Here is an 18,277-nt window from a genome sequence, read left to right as displayed (position 1 = left end):
TTTTTTGATAAAAAGGTGTTCAAGAGTATTTTATACATAGGCAGTAAGTATAGTAAACATTATAGAGAGAGAGCATCGAATTATGTTAAATTTAGCAAATATGGTACCGGATACTTCCTTATATATATAATAATGACAAAATATTTAATACGTTACTTAATAACTTAGGCATACTTTTCTGTACTGTTTATTGCTTTATAAACCGCAAATTTATGTATATATGTATATTTTAATTAGCAAAAGTAAATTGTATTGTACTTTCTTCAATTTAATATGTATTCTATAAACTATCGAGAAATAATATTCTGGCAGGAAAACATATGAAGAGGAGTAAGAGGAGGGGGAGAATTGAAAGCAAGTTCTTTCTGATTTGGCTCACCCAGATACTCGGGAACTTGCATTGGTTTCCGCAATTAAAGGATACTTCTTTACTTCTTCCTTGTTATTTTGGATTTTTTTTTAAAAAAAATGTACAAAACCATTAAATTCAAATGGGAAAATTTCTTTGAACTTTTAAGCATATTTTAAAATTCAATGAATTTAAATACTTCTTTTACCTTTATGCTTAAAAGCATTTTTTTTCTAAAAATAATAACAATAATGTAGAGAAATAGATTATTATAAGATCATTTTTTATATCAAAGTAGTAAGAGGTCTTTGAATTAAAAATAATGCACATATAAATGTCGAATTGAACATTTTACATTGTTATATTGGTTATCCGTTAAAATTACCTGCCTTCTATACATACGAACTGAAAATCTGTAGAATCACCTTTAATACCAAGACACAGATACGCCTTTCTTTTTTCTTTATCTATATTTTGTTTCTTTTTCTTTTGGCAGACAAGAGACTATTTAAATAAAAAGGAGCGACTTGACAGTAACATAGCAACACGCACACATTTATCACATGGCCCAATTTAAATTAGGAGGAGTAAGACAAGGAACGATTTTTCTTTAATGTCCTAATCTAAGAAAACAAACCCCTTTACCGAAGATGCTAGCTTCTGTATTTAAAGTGTATTTGGGAAAAAATCACAAAGAGTTTCTTAAAGTAATGGTAAGCTCACCCTTTCCATTTCCCAAAAGCCAAATCTTTTAATGTTATCTGAGAGCCTTTACAAAGAGACCCTTATTAGACATTAACAAAGTTCCTACGATCACTAGATCAATTAACGAGCATTAATGATGAGATGCAAGCTAAAATACAGTCATATAGTGTATCACTATTGTCTGAACGCGCGGACATAGACAGTGATACACAGACATCGCATTTGAACTCGATTAAGTAAATTGTACTACTCTCATCTCAAAATAATTATTAATTTCCCGCAAGACTTTCTTTTACTGTTTCTAATTTCAGAGATTGTCCGAAGACTAAGTAGCTTAAACAAAAGGGAGCAAATATATTTATATATAGCTTTACTTTAGATAGTTAATATAATATAAAGTTTATCTGCTTATCCAGGTATCGGAATAAGCGCCTGAACTTACTGCCTTGAGAAAAAAAGCTATAAATTTACATCATTCTAGATGATCAAGATCTTTGTTGTTCTTTACATTGGTTTCTTTCTTTTACATACACATACAAGTATACATCATGACAAATTCCGTCTCTAAATCGCAAACAAGATCCTGCTACTTTGGGTCCAGACTCACCCTTACACGTGAAAAGACTCTTATCGCAATCCTCAGTACAATCCTGGCTCCACTCACGCCCGAAGAGAAAGACGCTTTGAAAAAAGACATTGAAAAGATTCCAAGCTCTACCTGCACTCCAGATGACATTGAAATAATTTCGAATCTGAGTGTCCACACACCCGGAGTGTACGAAGCCTTTCTTGAATTCATGTCAGTAAAAATCCTGCCCGAAGATCTGGATGGCATCCTTGGACTTCTTGACACTCTATCTACTCCAGCTGGGATGCAACAGCTTACTAAAATCTCTACACCGTTTGAAGATCTTTGCAAGGAAAAACAAACAGAAATTTTTCTTTCATGGAAGTTCTCAAATGATCCTCAGCTTGTCGCCATCTACAAGACATTCTCTACAGCCATTTTGAGCGCTGCATACAATATGTCCAACAGTCCACACCAAGCCGCAATCGGCTACCCTGGAACGGACCCTGTCAGAAGTGCGCCTGATTATATACCATGTATTGTTCGTGAAAGATACAGTATTATGAATGAGAAGGAACTACTTGATCCTACTTTAAAATTCGACGTTATTATTGTTGGAAGTGGTGCCGGAGGAGGTTAGTCCAAACACCACGAGCTTTTGATTAAATAGACACACTTTTATCTATCTATTTTTTAATTTACTTATTTACTTGTACTCGCATATACGTATATGTGTATATATATCCAATATGAAATTAGGCGTATGTGCTGCCGAGCTCTCACAGGCTGGGCTGTCTGTGCTTGTGATTGAAAAAGGAAAATACTATCATGAAAGTGAATTCACCTCAGATGTACCGGTTGCGTACAAGAATATGTATCTACAAGGAGGAAGCTTTGCTGCTCGTAAAGGAGAGATCAGTGTCTTGGCGGGAAGCACTTTTGGTGGTGCAACAACTGTAAACTTTCTAGCCAGCTTAAAAGTAAATAATATTAGTCAAGCTAGCTGAGGCTATGTGTAATATTAATTAATTACCATTCAATGTTCTAGCCTCAGCACTTTGTACGAGAAGAGTGGGCAAAGATGGGTTTAACCCATTTTACTTCATCAAAGGTTGGATTATTGCACTCGAATTTTTATTTTCTTCTTATTGATCTATTAAGAGAGATAGAAAGCTAAAGGCAAGAGGAACTCGTAATATTCACTCTATTTATTCTATACACAAATAGTTCTCTGATGACCTAGACAAAGTTTACAAACGAATTGGTGCTACCACAGAAGGAATTAAGCACAGTATACCAAATCAAATTCTTATTGATGGATGCAAGTAAGTCTAATTACGATTTATGATTTATGAAATTAATCTCTTGGTGACAGGAAACTCGGCTGTCACATTGAAAATATTCCCCAGAATACAAGCGGTAAATCGCACGAGTGTGGCTGGTGCCTTACTGGTTGCAAAGATGGTATTAAAAATGGCACTTCAAATTCATGGCTTCGTACTGCCGCTCAACACGGCGCACGTTTTGTTGACCAAGCCAAAGTCAACCGGGTTATCATCGTTGATGGAAAGGCTACAGGAGTCGAGTTCCAAATCAATAATTCAGATCAGACCATTCGTCTCAATTCATCTCGGGTTGTCATCTCTGCAGGATCCTTGAGCACCCCAGGAGTCCTTTTCAAGAGTGGACTCAAGAACAAGAACATTGGACAAAATCTCCGTCTTCACCCAGTGACAGTAGTTTATGGCTTTTTTGATAACCGTCAGACCGACCCTTTTGAAGGATCCATAATGACCTCCGTAAGTTTCATGCAAAAATATTTATTTTATTTTTTAAAAAAAACGACGAGTGTGAGACTAACTTGTATATTTTTGACAAATACAAAAACTTAATATATTTATTCTTTGGATTTACTTAATAGATAAGCAGCAGTCTTGAGAATTTAGATGGCGAGTACTATGGATCAAAGCTCGTTGTTCCGCATCACACTACAGATATGTTTATCTTTGGTGTGCCATGGCAAGGAAAAAAGGAACACAAGGAAGCGATGCTGAAATTCAGACAGTCCTCATCAGTCGCAGTTCTTGTTCGGGATAAGGATTCTAAAGGAAGTGTTGGGTACACAAAAGATGACAAGATATCGATTACCTACGAAATCTCTAAGATAGGTAAAATGTCTATCGTAAAAGGAAACATCCGGGCGGCTATGATACTTTGCGCCGCAGGAGCTAGAGAGATCCATACGGGATCCTTTGGTATGAAGCCATTTGTCTTTTCTCCAGATGAGTCTATTGAGGTCAACAATCCCCGATTTGTCAAGTGGCTAGACGAAATAGAGAAATACGGAATGCCCGTAAATGGCATGAACTATTTCTCTGCACATCAACTGGGATCTTGGTAAGAGAGAACATAAACTAGAAGTAACAATACAAGACAGCCAATAGTTATAAAACAGTTTTGCTTTACTTTAATTTTCTTCTTTTATATCAATAATACTAATAAATAATTTATATAGTCGAATGGGTGTTTCCCCAGATACTTCTGCTACTAAGCCAACTGGTGAGACATGGGAGACCAGAAATCTATATGTGTGCGATGCCTCACTTTTCCCGACTGCAAGTGGTGTCAACCCTATGGTTACGACAGAAGCCATTGCTCTTCATGTTGCAGACTCAATTATTAAAGCAGCAAAATTAGATTAAATCATATTTAACAGTATATCCGTCTTTATATTTTTATATAAAAGCCTTTCATTTTTTAGTTATTCAATAAACAGTAAAAAGTATATATATATATAAGCTTATGCCAGAATAGTCATAGTAAAGTCTTTATTTTTCAAAAATTCAAGAGTATAGTCTCTTTAATCTTACTATATTTTGTTTTGTTTTTTACTTAACATTCTATGGATGAAAGCATATAGATACAAATATATTGCTTTTAAAAACAAGATAAAATAAAAATTATTGAAAGAACAATAGTGCCTTGATCTTTCCATGTGTGTTCTCTTCATCTCATATATGCAACTATATATTCTTATACAACGACTTTTGTAAAAACCTCAATCGGAATATTCATTCTATTCTACGTGAATAGCAGTGTCAAGCTCCTCAAAATTTTAATATCTAGGGATATATATGTTATTGTCTCTAGAAATAGTTTAATATAGATGTACATTAATTGGCAATGTTACAACATATATTTCTCTAAAACATTGTTGCAGAGAAAGTACCCGATTTTATCTGTTGGTAAAAAGTGGATCTTATACTATATATTAAAGCCAAATACAACCCTGCCATTTGTAAGTTCTTGAGTTTCTTTATGATGATAGTAAGATTAGCTGTTCCAATTTACTGAGAGCAAGAGCAAGATTTTCTATGTTTTTGGATTTGTCAAGCTGCATCATATTTATCCAGACAGAAATAACAGCACTATAAATGATCATCGTTGACAATCTTATTTATGTCACCAATACTAATCGGCTTTACTTTTTCTAATAGTTTTCCTGTAATATAGTCGAGGAGACAGCCTGATTTTTTTTTGGACAGCAAAGAAATGAAAAAGATCTTTAGCCAAAATTGCAATAAATACCTGGACAAAATAATGGTATCTTTGAAAACTTCAAACAAATTATATTTAACTATTGCTTTGTTCTTCCTTTATCATATATAGCTGAAAGAATATAATTACTGGCATAACTTTTCATATATACATTTACTAGTTTTTATATATATAGAGCTTCTTACAATAGTATTGCTCTTACAGCTTTTTCTGAAGCTTGCTGTTCTCACCTTAAAATAGTAAGCAACTTGTGAAGACCGTATACAAATAGCGTAATTAATCATCCCGTATTATACTTTTCTTTTCCCTATATTAATCCTTATTGGAAATTGAAAGAGCTTTATTTTGTAAATAAGCTGAAGTAAAGTAGATTAGAAAAAAGCTTATTTTACTTTTACAAAATTTACAGATGAATATTTTATAATATATATGCTGCTAGCTTTGACAATATAACGTTTACTTGAAATATATATATTATCCTATTCACCGGAGTACGTTCCTGTGCTAGAACTATTGTGATTGAAATTGGCATACATTGCTCTGAAAATACTCTGGAATAAAAACAAAAATAGCAAGAAGTTGGGTAATATAGACTTAAAAACGTCTTTAGAATTCATGTTATTAAAGGTGCTCCATTTGACCCCCTTTCTATTATACAGCTCACCCACCCCAAAAACCAAAAATCAGAAAAACCCAAAAGGTTTATTTGTCATAAAAAGCAAATTATATTTATCGAGATTTTATATACAATAATAATAATAAAAGAAACATCTCATTCCTCACTCTCGTGACATACCAGTAATCCCATTATTATATTTACGAGAACCAAATGCATTATAACCGGCTATTTTACCTTAATTAGGTCTGTTTATTTATATACCTTAAAACATATAATACAAAAGAAGACCTTCTCTCTTCAGAGGTTATAAGAATTTCGAAAGTTGGCTAGTTCTATTATAAAATAACCCTTCAATATCACAACCCTGGTACAGACTCCGAAAACTGTCAAGTAACCCAAGCCAAGCCATTCCATCCCAATTGAACTGTTTTTGAAATACTAATGGGGATATAGAAGATGCCAACTTGACTTTAATGTGACAAAATTGAAGACAATAAACACTTTTTCCTAATCCTGCCCGGGAAACCAGAATATATGGCACCAAATAACCATACAATTTCTAGAAGCTCCCGAGGTATTAACATTTTCTCAATTCAAAAAACCACGTCCACCTCAAAGTCTTTGCCTCCAGTATCCCAGAGCTTATATATAAGTCCTCCTATGGTGCATACCAAGTGTAATTTGAGAAGCATATTTTCGATTTACTTTCGACAACAATCCATTTTTCCAAATAAAATAGTACCACTGTCCAGGTTAAACATTATACGCCTCATAACTGAAGATATCTTAGAGACCTTGCAATTATAGATAAATTCATAGGATTTATTTGATCCAAATAAACAATATAAAGAAAACAGATTGTATAAAATACTATATGAACTAGGAGTAAAACATAAAAAAAAACATATATAATTAGGTTCTTAACAACTTTCTGGTTATAAACTCATATACGTATAGATCCCACAAATTGGTATAAATTAGTATATGTATCATCGCCATACACTCAAGCTTACTACGAATTAGAATTAAATTTTACTGTGAATATAATATATATGATATTTTCTTTACCTTTATTAGATCGCAGTAATGGGAAAATAATACTTTGTTTAAAAGTCGGTTTGTGCCTTAGAAAATGCGGGTGGTAAAAAGTAATGTTCCAAAAGAAGATGTCTACCGTAATTTTTTTATATCTACAACTTTGTGGATCATTGAGTTGGAAAGGGGGTTTCTCAAATGTTAATCAAGAGATTGAGTGATATGTTTGAATAGCAAGAAAAGAGGTAGCAAGTTAGTATGTACAGCGCATTCTCTTTACTAGTAAGTGTATAAAAGAATCATATAATGAGCGTAGTAAATGATACATTATTCGTTGAAAATTATTAGTATTAATTTTATGAACAGAAAATGACAGCATCTACTCCTCCTGTCCCCATAAACCTAACACACGCCTCAATGTTGCTCGAAATAGTGCATTGACAGGTGTTTCTATCACAGCTACTGAAGTTCAGGTTACTGTGAGCCCAATTGAGCACATCCTTACCTTGTTGATCGCCAATAATGCGACAATACAATCGTTAGAATCCAAACTAAAAACCACGTCGGAGGAAATAGCCCATTTGAAGGGTAGTATAGACCTATCCAACAAAAAAATGCTTTCTTGAAGGAGTCGGTTTTTGAGATCAGGGCTGGAATTCCCGAAATAAAAAATAGAATGGTCAGCGAGAAATCCATAGTATATTCTTCTGCACTGATAGTTTTCGCTTTTGATGGATGATAATTTCACCCCTGGATAGATATATCCCCTGATCTCCGTATGTAGACAGATTATAACAATATAACAGGTCAATATATCTAATAACATTTTTATAGCATCCTGTCAACAGTTAAATCAAGAAACAAAACTTCAAAAGAAGAGATCCATCAGAATTTACTGAAAATAAAGCCAGACCAGAGTGGTCGATTACTGGTACCTTTGGCGATGAGTATATTAAGTCACTTGCGCTAGCTATCGTCAAATACTTCAGAATTTACAAATGTTGTAAGCCCGTGCCTAAAAGTCCCAGTATGAAAATAGTAAAAAATCACTAGCAAACCCAAATTCAAGACTTCCAGGCCTCATCAAAGAATATTATGGCTCGGAATACAGCAGGAAGAAAGCTGTAAGCTTAAAAATAAAATTAATTTACTACTTATTTAATGTTTTAATATAATATTTGTTGGTGTCTTCTTAACCGCCGTATCACCATCTAAAAAAAGTACATAGACGCTATCCACGTAATTATGAAACGACCTGAGTGCAGAAACATTCTTTCTGTTGATGTGATGTCTGATGATGAGTCGAACATAGATAATAAAGTGTGAGCATATAGTCCCAGCTAGAGAGCCGATGAGATAATGATAAACACTGGTCTACTTGTTTAAAGAAAATAATAATAGTTTATCAATACTTCTTATTTTCGAAAATAGGTCCAGGAGTTTATCACTGCTGTTGATAGCTTTACTGTCAAGCGTTTGAAGAAAAATGCAAAGAGCTTGTTAAAGCGCATCCCTGATGAGAAGGAAACGAGTATGCCCCAGAATTTGGCAGTCACATTGTCAGAATGGTGTTTTTCTAAATAAATACATCTTTTTTCGTGCTCCCTATTTTAGAGTCATTTTCTACTTGTTTATGTTTATGAATTAGCATGATGTATAGCATACCAAATACCAAAAAAATAAAAAAAACTTGTATTTATATATAAATTAGCCTATATTAATTAATATATCTTTTGCATATGTTTTATTTTTGTATTTAAATCTAAAGATATATTTTTCGCGGCAAAGGAACAACACGCATCTAAACTTCGCCTCCTAAACCAAGGTACTCGCCTACTGCAACTGGATAGCAGATTCTGTGCACTGGAAGAATGCTGTTCATGCTGTCATCTTCGAATCCCACCTCATTAACCTCAACTCCTTCTCCTGCTCTGGGGTGAAGTAAAATCTCCTTGCACCATCATACATGTGCAAATACATGCTGGCTCGCATGACCAGCAAACGAGTTTACGGCAGTATTGACAAAGAGGTACTGAATCTGGTCTGCGTATGGCTTGGTACTTCTACCATCACTTGTCTCAAACAAGGCTTGCATGAACGATCCACGCTGATTCTTCGTTTTGCTCTTGTAGATTTGCCCAAGAAGATTGATTGATTCAAACTTCTGTATCCGATTGCTAACAAAATTATCGGAATGACCAGCCTGACGATAATGAACAAGAGTTTGATCATCGTATGTCTCGCGATAGTATTCCAACAAATGCTCATACTCGGATTCATCCATGGAAATCTCCCCCTTTAGAGCTAAAGGAAGTGCGGAAGGGGGCAAAGGCTCGTTTCCCTTGACGATATCAAAGTTGATCTCAGGAGAATCAAGAAAAGCATTGATATCGAATTGGATTGAGGTGGCAGTGGAAGTGGAAGTGGCTATGGAATTGGCAGTAGATGCAGTGAGCTCAAGGATGATTGCCGAATGCTCAGGTCAAATTATTGGCAAAGTTTGGCGAATAAGATCTCCCTGGTATGCTTCTTCAAGATACTTCTTCATATAGGTTCCCTCAAACCCGTCTTTTCTATTTGTCGCATAGTTTTTCAAGATACCATTGCATCTTTCGAAACTAAAAAGCCAATAGCCATAAACCGGGCCAAAGTTCAGTACAGTCTCTCGCAGATGAAGATGGAGATGCATGTTTGGTGAAAGGAATGGGGCTTTATACAACTTCTCGCACTCTCTGCAGAAAGCCTCCAAAGATTGATGGGCTTCATCAAGGTGAGCCACGGATATGCTTGGCATTGAGAGGTACTGGCATGCATTGACGAACGTTGTCCAGTTACCGATATGAGCTTCAGGCAGACGACCACGCAGGAGAACAGGAGAGTACACCAAGCACCAAGACTTCCACTCATCGGCCTTCATGAATGGGAAGCCACGCCCGATCTTTGTCCCTAATGGTGTGTAGTCCTCTGGTAGTACAAGATTGTCAGCATCCAACTGCATTTCGGCCAAGTGTGTATCTGTGATGAGACCTGAAGATTTCCATTTCTCCCTTATCCTCTTTGCTGTTCCGAGGTACAGGTTGTGCATCGGATCGATGACAGTGCACTCGACGAGGTTAAAGTAAACCAGGTCATGCAATTCTGACCATTGGAACCGTTCTACCTCTCCAATCTCTTTCCCTGTGCGTCACTACTGGCTATTCTCCACAACTCTGCATCACGGCGGTTTTCAGCATCAGTGCGAGGAACCCACTCAGAAAACACGAACCCAGAGTAGCCTACAGCATTGGAGTCTGGAAGGCGAGGGAACTGTCGGTTGCACTTATTTCATGCACATGTGCTTGAGTGCGAGGTAAACCCACAAGTCTTACGGGCAGCAGGAATGTCGCAGACAACAAGAAGAAGGGCAGCACGGACAAGAGCACCAGATGGGCACTGTGCTGTAGGAATCACCACACTGTCATACAACTGGGTGAGTTCCGCGACGAGGGGACGGAGGTAGTGATTGATCTCACTCGTCTTTGCTTCCTTGGGCCCTGGAATGAGACCAACGAAAACAACATTGTCCTTCTTGTACCGTTCTGATCTCGACAAGTTGTTGATGCAAAGGTATATCGCACCACAGGAGTAAGTAACCCCATCGAAAGGTTGAAACCAATTGATGTTCATGGTAAGCATGATGGAGCGCTCATGATTCACAAATGGTAAACCATTACCGTCCTTCGGACCATTCCACTTTTCACCGTCGTAGATGTCAAACATCACACCTGGAACGTGTGGTCTGTTTCGCCAATTGTTGCTTATGTTTTCGAACCCAGGCGACAACAAAAGGATAGACAATGTTTTGATTATGGAGTTGTACGTGCACATCTTTTTGTGGATAGTCAAGGCTATTGATGTTGCAAAGAAAAGAGCATTTACACATCCTCTACCAGAGAGTCTCTCGAAATTACAGCACTCTGGAACAACCTCAGACTATTTGTATACTTTTTTACAATCGACACATGCCACAAATCGCTTGACACCTCGAGTCACGTCGCTGAGACCGGTCATAGAGTCCACACCGTTTATATTGAGGGGAATACAGAAAGACTCTCCAAAGTGCGCCAATACTTCGTTGGAAACATTCAGCAGGACAGTACCAGTGGAATTGACAACATATTTGGATATAAACAAGACAGCAAACAAAGCATTGAAAGCATGAGTGGGATCGGCTGAAACATCAGACGAAGAAAAATTTTCTATTTGAAAAAAAATTAATACATGTTGCATTTGCTGGTTTTTATGTACTTACTATACTAACCCATAACATCTTCAGATTCGTCGTCAGAAATATCAAAAACGACTGCTTCGATAACATCCTCATCCCCGCTTTCAGAATCAACAGCAAAAAGAGGTAAGTCCCCGGCTGTTTTATTGAGTAAAAAAGAATAAAATTATTAGATATCATAAACCAGCGTAAACTTTAATAAAAATACTATGCATACCTTCAACTGGATCCTCGACATCAACATCGTCTTTAAAGTTAATCTCCATGTTATTGCCATCCGACATCACTTCTGAAACTGAAGCTGTATTATATGAAAAGAAATATTTAATTCAAATTCTCCTTATACATATATTTTTTTTAATTTTAACTTACAAGAAGATCCCGACTGATATTGTCTCACAACATCTTCTGGATGTGCCCCGAGTGGTTGTTGTTTTTGCTTGACACATTGGGCGTGTGTGTTATTTTTGAAGTCTAGAATTGATAATAATGGAGAATGGTTCAGAAACACAATTTTAGAGCAACTTTAGTAACTTCTACAAAACTGTTGTTTTTCTAAAAATGGAGATTTAAAATCGAAAGTTCAGTCACAATATAAAAAGAGAAAATCAAGGTGCTCACGGAGTGGGACTACGTAGTGAAAATCGCCATCGATAGCAGATTATTCTTCCGTTTTTAGAAGTAAATCTTTTTCAAAAAAGAAACAATAGAGACGTTTGTGGACTCAGATTTGTAGAGTTATACAAGAATTAGCTAAAAAAAGGTTTTCTGAAATATTCAAAATGGTTCTATAGAAGGACTGCTCATTACCTAAATAATATTTTTGACAAGGCGACTACTAAAATCACAACTAATAATGTATGCTATTGATTCAACTAAACTTTTCGTTGCTTTGACTATAAAACAGCTGTAAATTCTATATGTAACTGGAGATTGTATTGCATATATTTTCTCCAAGCCATATGTGATATAGAATTAGAGTAAATTGCGTATAAAAATGTATAATCATACTTTTTCTATGCCATTGTAAGCTTATATTCGAAAGTTACATTTCTCTATATATTTCTGCTGTTTAAATAGCGTCAGTTTAGAAAAGCAAATAAATGAATATTAGAGGCTACCAATTTGAATAAGGTTTGTTAGAGTAGTGTCTCTATATAGATGTGTATGTAACATTGGGTTTCCTTTCTAAGGCAATGAGCTCGTGCAAAAAGTTGAAAATCTGAGTCCACAAACGTCTCTAATATCTTAAAAGTTTGCCAAATCGCTACCTGCTAGAGAGCAGATAATACGGTGGGCGTGCGTGGTGGTTGGTGGCCTCCACAATGTGGAGAAAGTACAAAGTGGCGAGAAAAGACTGAAGGGGGTGTAGAGTAGTAAGAGAGAAGTTGGCAGAGGAGGCTATTATCAGAGAAAATTTAGCGAAGAATAATAAAGTAACCCTTTTACCTCGTTAAAAACATTTTTCTATTTTTATTATCTGGACAACTGATTCCATCCATATACGCCTAGCCATAAATATTATTTGACGCACCCTAACTAATTTATTGAGTGCAGATCTATTGTATTGAGAACACTTCCTCTTAACAGCAGTTTATTGACCCTCATTACCATGCCTCCAACTGGGATTATAACCCTTGCTAGCTAGTAACCCGGCTATAAACGCTATTAAACTTGAGCGTCTTTCGTCATAATAGACCTGTAACTAGTTACACCTGCTCCCCTCAAGTACCCTACGTGGCACAGATGTAAAATATTCCTGGTGCCCAAATATAGAATTACACTTGAGTGCTATCATTACTGTCTGTGAGAATCGTATTTATTTTATGGCCATGCACAATTTTCGCTCTTTTTTTTTTTATCTATAAAATAGTACCTCTTTTATTCAAAGCGGAAGAAAATATAGTAGGGTTGATAAATACCATTTTTTAAACGTAGTATATTTGTACCTTATTAACATTACATGCACAACAAATTATTTTCTATTTACTATGCTTTCACACAGGGTTCTACCTTCCAAATATAATATTTGTTATAAGACTGATTTATAATTATGGATATAAATATTTATTTTATATACATAAAATTGCTTCCTTCAAAAAAATATAGCCGCAACCACCCAAAATTATTTATATGTATATCTATCCCACATTTATTACCACATTTCTACTTACATCTATGCTATACCAGTATACTATATCCTTCCCAGCATAACTATTATAAAAAATCAGACGTTATTCCTTAAAATATTATATTAGATCATTGTACCACAAAACCAAAAACAAATAAATTATAACCGCAGCTTGAATTGACCCCAATTTATATCCTTGTACTTTATATAATTCAATCAAATGTTTGATTATCTTGCGTTCTAGTAATTCGTTTTTGCTGAAAACAAGTGCGTTAAAGAGCTAGAGATGATAAAAAACGAATGGGATAAGAGGCGCGGCGGGCTTTTAATTAAATCGAATGTTCGGAGTGTGAATTAGCTCAAAAATGGAAATCCGCCCATTACTCCTGCAGTGGGAAAGTGATGTTTTCAGTCTCCATTTGAGTAGTATTGAAAGACAGAACATACACCATTTTATCAGGGACGGATTTGATATGAAATGTCAATTGGGGCAATATGCTCCCTGATCAGGAATAATAAGGATAGACCGAGAACAGAATATATCTTTATTATTACAGCTGTATCTTGTCAGGTTTAATAAAATATATATATTTCCTTGATTTATATGAGATTTTGATATAAATTTAACTGAAATATAACAAACAGTAAAAATCTTATCAACTATGAATTTAATATTTTTAGTTGATGTTGGAATATCAAGATTTATTGAAAAACAAAACAATAAAATATTAATATATAAAAAAACACATAACTTATTGAAAACTAGAAAACATTCTATTTAAACTATTATAAATATGTCATATTTTATAAATTATAAAAACATATGCCGATAATAAAGATCAATAAAATAATGAATAGTAATAACGAAAATAAAAGCTAAAAGGATGATATAATTCTTATTTTTATTTTATTAAATTCAATCATTTTTATATACTTGTTTTATAAGTAAGTACATAGACTTTATTTATTTAATTATCTTTGATATTTATTTTATTTCCATCAAAATTATAGACAATATTAATGCAATTTAAATAAATTGGTTATTATAATACATGAATGTTGTAAAAGCGAATTGACTACTACTGTAGTTACAATTAAGTTTGAAGAAATAAAACATATATTTTTATTTATTTCAGCCAAAGGTGTCTATACGTTACTATATTATCTGACACAGATATTTTTCATGTACATGAGTGATTAAATTTTATATGATGATATCACCGTAATAAGAGATACATTAACAAAATATAAACAGTATAATTATAACTCACACGCACATTGTATTTCTATGTTAATACTTCATCGCAAATACACATATTTATATAATTAATCACATATTAAATATTGTTATATATAAGTACCTGTGATATTCTTTAAAAAATAAACAATACTCTTACAAAAACAATTTATTCATTTTATATTATTTATTAATCTCACTTAGCATTTAACTATATTTCAAATAAAATATATTGCTTTTATTGAACTCGATGTTATATATTCTATATTCATAAACACTAAAAAGTCAAAATTAAATACTTAAATGCAAAAACTATCAAATTTTATTTTATATTTTATTGTCAAATATTAGAATAAACTCTTTTACTTCAATCACTTATATCTACTTATGTATCAAGTGTAGTAGCTATATGTCAAATATTAAAATTAGTATGTAATTCTGATACTTATCCTTTTATTTCAATTATAGTTCTTTCCGAGTAATCAATATATTTAAAAAATGTAAACATTTGCTTCTTAAAACATATATGTACCATTAAATATTCAAAGAGAATAATTAGAAAATGAAGTACATCTAATAAACTTATATTATAGTAACTTACTTGATTATATTTTGCTTAATTCAATTGCTCATATCAGATGTCAAATGAAAAAAATAAAATTCTGTCAAACATATAAAAGCCAAAGTAATATATTAATAAGAATAGCTCGGGTTTAAAGTTGTTAACATTTTATAAATATACTTCTTATATGCTTTTATTGTCTCTAAATAACATTGGCTCTTCTGCGTATATTAACTCTAATTAATAGCCTTCAGAGGCTTTGGGGATACATGCCTACAGCATGTATCAAAGCCTCTATTATATATATAGACTATTATAAATATAAAGTTTGTACTCATACTATAAAAATTAGCCTATTTAAATAAATCAAAAAAAATTAATAATGAATTACATAGTCATACAAATATTTAGCTTTTATATAATACTTTTGTAATATCAAAATAAACACAAAATAAATTGTCCGCCAACCCAAATTGAAAATTATAATAGAATATACGATTATACTCAGACCTTGTACTCAGACATGTATCACAAAATATTACTCTTATGCTATTTAAGATCTTGAAATATGACGACAGATGCCACTTATCTAAAAGAAACGGGAACTATATATATATAAATAAATACATTAAAATAATTAATGTATGTGGGTAGAAAAGAGACCGAGTTTATTTGACTAAAGTGAAAGGCACAAGAATAAGAAGAGTTTGGTGTGATAGTAATTTTATTATAAAAAAGAATAAGAATGTTTTAGTGGTAGAATATTTGTATTATGTTAAAAGTCGGGGGGCAGTGGAGTAGAGGGGGGTAGTGTATGAGAAATAGTTTAATTTTTTATATTGTATGATGTGTAACAGATAATTTATATGTATATTGTAGTGCTGAGAATTTTGGTGCGAAAGAAATAATTTATATGTATATTGTAGTGCTGAGAATTATGGTGTGTACTGATTAAGAGAGATTGAAACGATGGGACTTGTGTTAGGTAATGAAACGTTGGTCCAGAACAAGATATTTCAAAATATATAGAATTACGAAGTGTACTTATGAAAATGGTGGTATATGACAGTACAAGTATAGTAAAATATAATGAGTGATTTTTGGGTGCTGAATTTTTATTATTTTGATTTCGATTTTACAGAGGTAATAAAATAAAAGAATGCTATTAGTATTTGTGCCGATTTTGAAAGCGTTGTGACGTTGGGTTTGGCACAGGTAAAAAAAGAAAAACAATATTGTGGTTGCCACCGCCGATTTTGAAAGCATTGTGACGTTGGTTTTGGCCCAGGTCAAAAGATAATAGACAACTATGGTTGCTACCGCCAATTTCGAAAGCGTTGTGACGTTGGTTTTGGCCCAGGTCAAAAGATAATAGACAACTATGGTTGCTACCGCCAATTTTGAAAGCGTTGTGACGTTGGTTTTGGTCCAGGTCAAAAGTAAATAGAAAACTATGGTTGCCCCCGCCGATTTCGAAAGCGTTGTGACGTTGGTTTTGGCCCAGGTCAAAAGATAATAGACAACTATGGTTGCCCCCGCCAATTTCGAAAGCGTTGTGACAATGGTGTTGGTACAGGTCAAAAGTAAATCGAAAACTATGGTTGCTTCCGCCGATTTCGAAAGCGTTGTAATAATGGAGTTGACCCAGATTAAAAAAGAAAACGATAGTGTGGTTGCTCCCGCCGATTTTGAAAGCGTTGTGGCGTTGGTGTTGGTGCAGGTAAAAAGATAATAGACAACTGTGGTTGCTCCCACTGATTTTGAAAGCGTCGTGATATAGGTTTTAGCCCAGGTCAAAAGATAATAGACAACTATGGTTTCTCCCGCCGATTTCGAAATCGTTGTGACAATGGTGTTGGCCCAGGTAAAAAAAGAAAACGATGCTGTGGTTGCTCCCGTCGATTTCGAAAGCGTTGTGACAATGGTGTTGGCTCAGGTTAAAAAAGAAAACGATGCTGTGGTTGCTCCCGTCGATTTCGAAAGCGTTGTGACAATGGTGTTGGCTCAGGTTAAAAAAGAAAACGATGCTGTGGTTGTTCCCGTCGATTTCGAAAGCGTTGTGACAATGGTGTTGGCTCAGGTTAAAAAAGAAAACGATGCTGTGGTTGTTCCCGTCGATTTCGAAAGCGTTGTGACAATGGTGTTGGCTCAGGTTAAAAAAGAAAACGATGCTGTGGTTGCTCCCGTCGATTTCGAAAGCGTTGTGACAATGGTGTTGGCTCAGGTTAAAAAAGAAAACGATGCTGTGGTTGTTCCCGTCGATTTCGAAAGCGTTGTGACAATGGTGTTGGCCCAGGTAAAAAAAGAAAACGATGCTGTGGTTGCTCCCGTCGATTTCGAAAGCGTTGTGGCGTTGATAGGGATACGAAGGTTTGAATGAGGGCTTGTTTTATTTTCAGAGTCGAATATACAGTGAACGCGTGCAGAAAAGAAAAAATAAAGAGTGTTTGGGTGGTGTTTTTTTACAAAATAATATGCTCTTTTTTCGTATTGTTCCGAGTTCGGCCTATTGTGAGTTGCAATATTCTATGAATGCCGATTCGTGAAAAGGATGACGAGATGTATAGAGGAATCGCAATTAGCCAAATGAATGACGGGATGTATAGAGGAATGCCGATCCCCAAACCGAATGAGGGGACGTAACCAGTTTATTCGAGGCGTTGTTGAAAAGATTTTTTTTTGTTTTGGGCGCGTCACAGTAAAGACTGGTTTTGTATACAGTTCTGCCTGGACACTATTGGGTGCGGACCAGACGGTTTTGGGACTATTGGATGCGGACCAGACGGTTTTGGAGACTATTGGGTGCGGACCAGACGGTTTTGGAGACTATTGGGTGCGGACCAGACGGTTTTGGAGACTATTGGGTGCGGACCAGACGGTTTTGGAGACTATTGGGTGCGGACCAGACGGTTTTGGGACTATTGGGTGCGGACCAGACGGTTTTGGAGACTATTGGGTGCGGACCAGACGGTTTTGAAACCACTGTATGCTTGACAGTCTCATTTTCAATCGGTCATGCTTAGTTCTATAGTAAGTTTTGATGTGTATGAGTGTATGTGTGTTTGTGTGTATGTTGAATAGGAGTATATATATATATATGACAGCATGCCTATTATAAATTAACAATAATATATATAAAAAACTATAGTAACTTATAATATGTGGGTGGATCCGTGGGTGTTGAATAAGAGTATATATATAGTATTGCACCCAAAATACAATGGCAATATATATAGTTCTAGAGCA

At 34.7% G+C, this 18,277-nt stretch overlaps 5 protein-coding genes across 5 annotated transcripts; 4 read left to right on the top strand and 1 right to left on the bottom strand.

Moving 5' to 3' along the window:
• Positions 1-1,935: 1,935 nt before the first annotated feature.
• Positions 1,936-4,306, top strand: PHYBLDRAFT_97093 (GMC oxidoreductase; the record flags this gene model as incomplete). Its single annotated transcript, XM_018443998.1, has 7 exons — positions 1,936-2,257; positions 2,382-2,602; positions 2,671-2,733; positions 2,850-2,947; positions 2,998-3,421; positions 3,544-4,019; positions 4,138-4,306. Coding segments are annotated over 7 exons (1,773 nt in total), but the record flags the coding sequence as incomplete, so codon positions are not given.
• Positions 4,307-6,931: 2,625 nt separating this feature from the next.
• On the top strand, positions 6,932-8,418 carry PHYBLDRAFT_148934 (hypothetical protein; the record flags this gene model as incomplete). Its single annotated transcript, XM_018432182.1, has 5 exons — positions 6,932-6,974; positions 7,201-7,422; positions 7,742-7,861; positions 8,063-8,154; positions 8,266-8,418. 5 exons carry the CDS (start codon positions 6,932-6,934, stop codon positions 8,416-8,418), a joined length of 630 nt encoding a protein of 209 aa, XP_018287784.1.
• A 376-nt stretch (positions 8,419-8,794) lies between these two features.
• Positions 8,795-12,899, bottom strand: PHYBLDRAFT_188122 (hypothetical protein; the record flags this gene model as incomplete). The annotated part of the gene is made up of 8 exons (XM_018439456.1): positions 12,834-12,899; positions 12,713-12,800; positions 11,474-11,575; positions 11,319-11,402; positions 11,126-11,239; positions 10,827-11,072; positions 9,436-10,011; positions 8,795-9,261 (listed from the first exon to the last, which is right to left on the bottom strand). Exons 6-8 carry the CDS (start codon positions 10,882-10,884, stop codon positions 8,795-8,797), a joined length of 1,101 nt encoding a protein of 366 aa, XP_018287783.1. The 5' UTR covers positions 10,885-11,072; positions 11,126-11,239; positions 11,319-11,402; positions 11,474-11,575; positions 12,713-12,800; positions 12,834-12,899.
• A 3,945-nt stretch (positions 12,900-16,844) lies between these two features.
• PHYBLDRAFT_115825 (hypothetical protein) lies at positions 16,845-17,411 on the top strand (the record flags this gene model as incomplete). The annotated part of the gene is made up of 1 exon (XM_018428481.1): positions 16,845-17,411. The coding sequence occupies one exon, from the start codon at positions 16,845-16,847 to the stop codon at positions 17,409-17,411; it is 567 nt and encodes a 188-aa protein (XP_018287782.1).
• A 249-nt stretch (positions 17,412-17,660) lies between these two features.
• Positions 17,661-18,008, top strand: PHYBLDRAFT_171770 (hypothetical protein; the record flags this gene model as incomplete). The annotated part of the gene is made up of 1 exon (XM_018436662.1): positions 17,661-18,008. The coding sequence occupies one exon, from the start codon at positions 17,661-17,663 to the stop codon at positions 18,006-18,008; it is 348 nt and encodes a 115-aa protein (XP_018287781.1).
• Positions 18,009-18,277: the final 269 nt, after the last annotated feature.

This window comes from Phycomyces blakesleeanus (assembly GCF_001638985.1).
Source record: "Phycomyces blakesleeanus NRRL 1555(-) unplaced genomic scaffold PHYBLscaffold_20, whole genome shotgun sequence".
In the NCBI taxonomy this organism is placed as follows: domain Eukaryota; kingdom Fungi; phylum Mucoromycota; class Mucoromycetes; order Mucorales; family Phycomycetaceae; genus Phycomyces; species Phycomyces blakesleeanus.
Note: the sequence above shows the minus strand (reverse complement) of the source record. Positions and strands in the feature narration are given on the sequence as shown.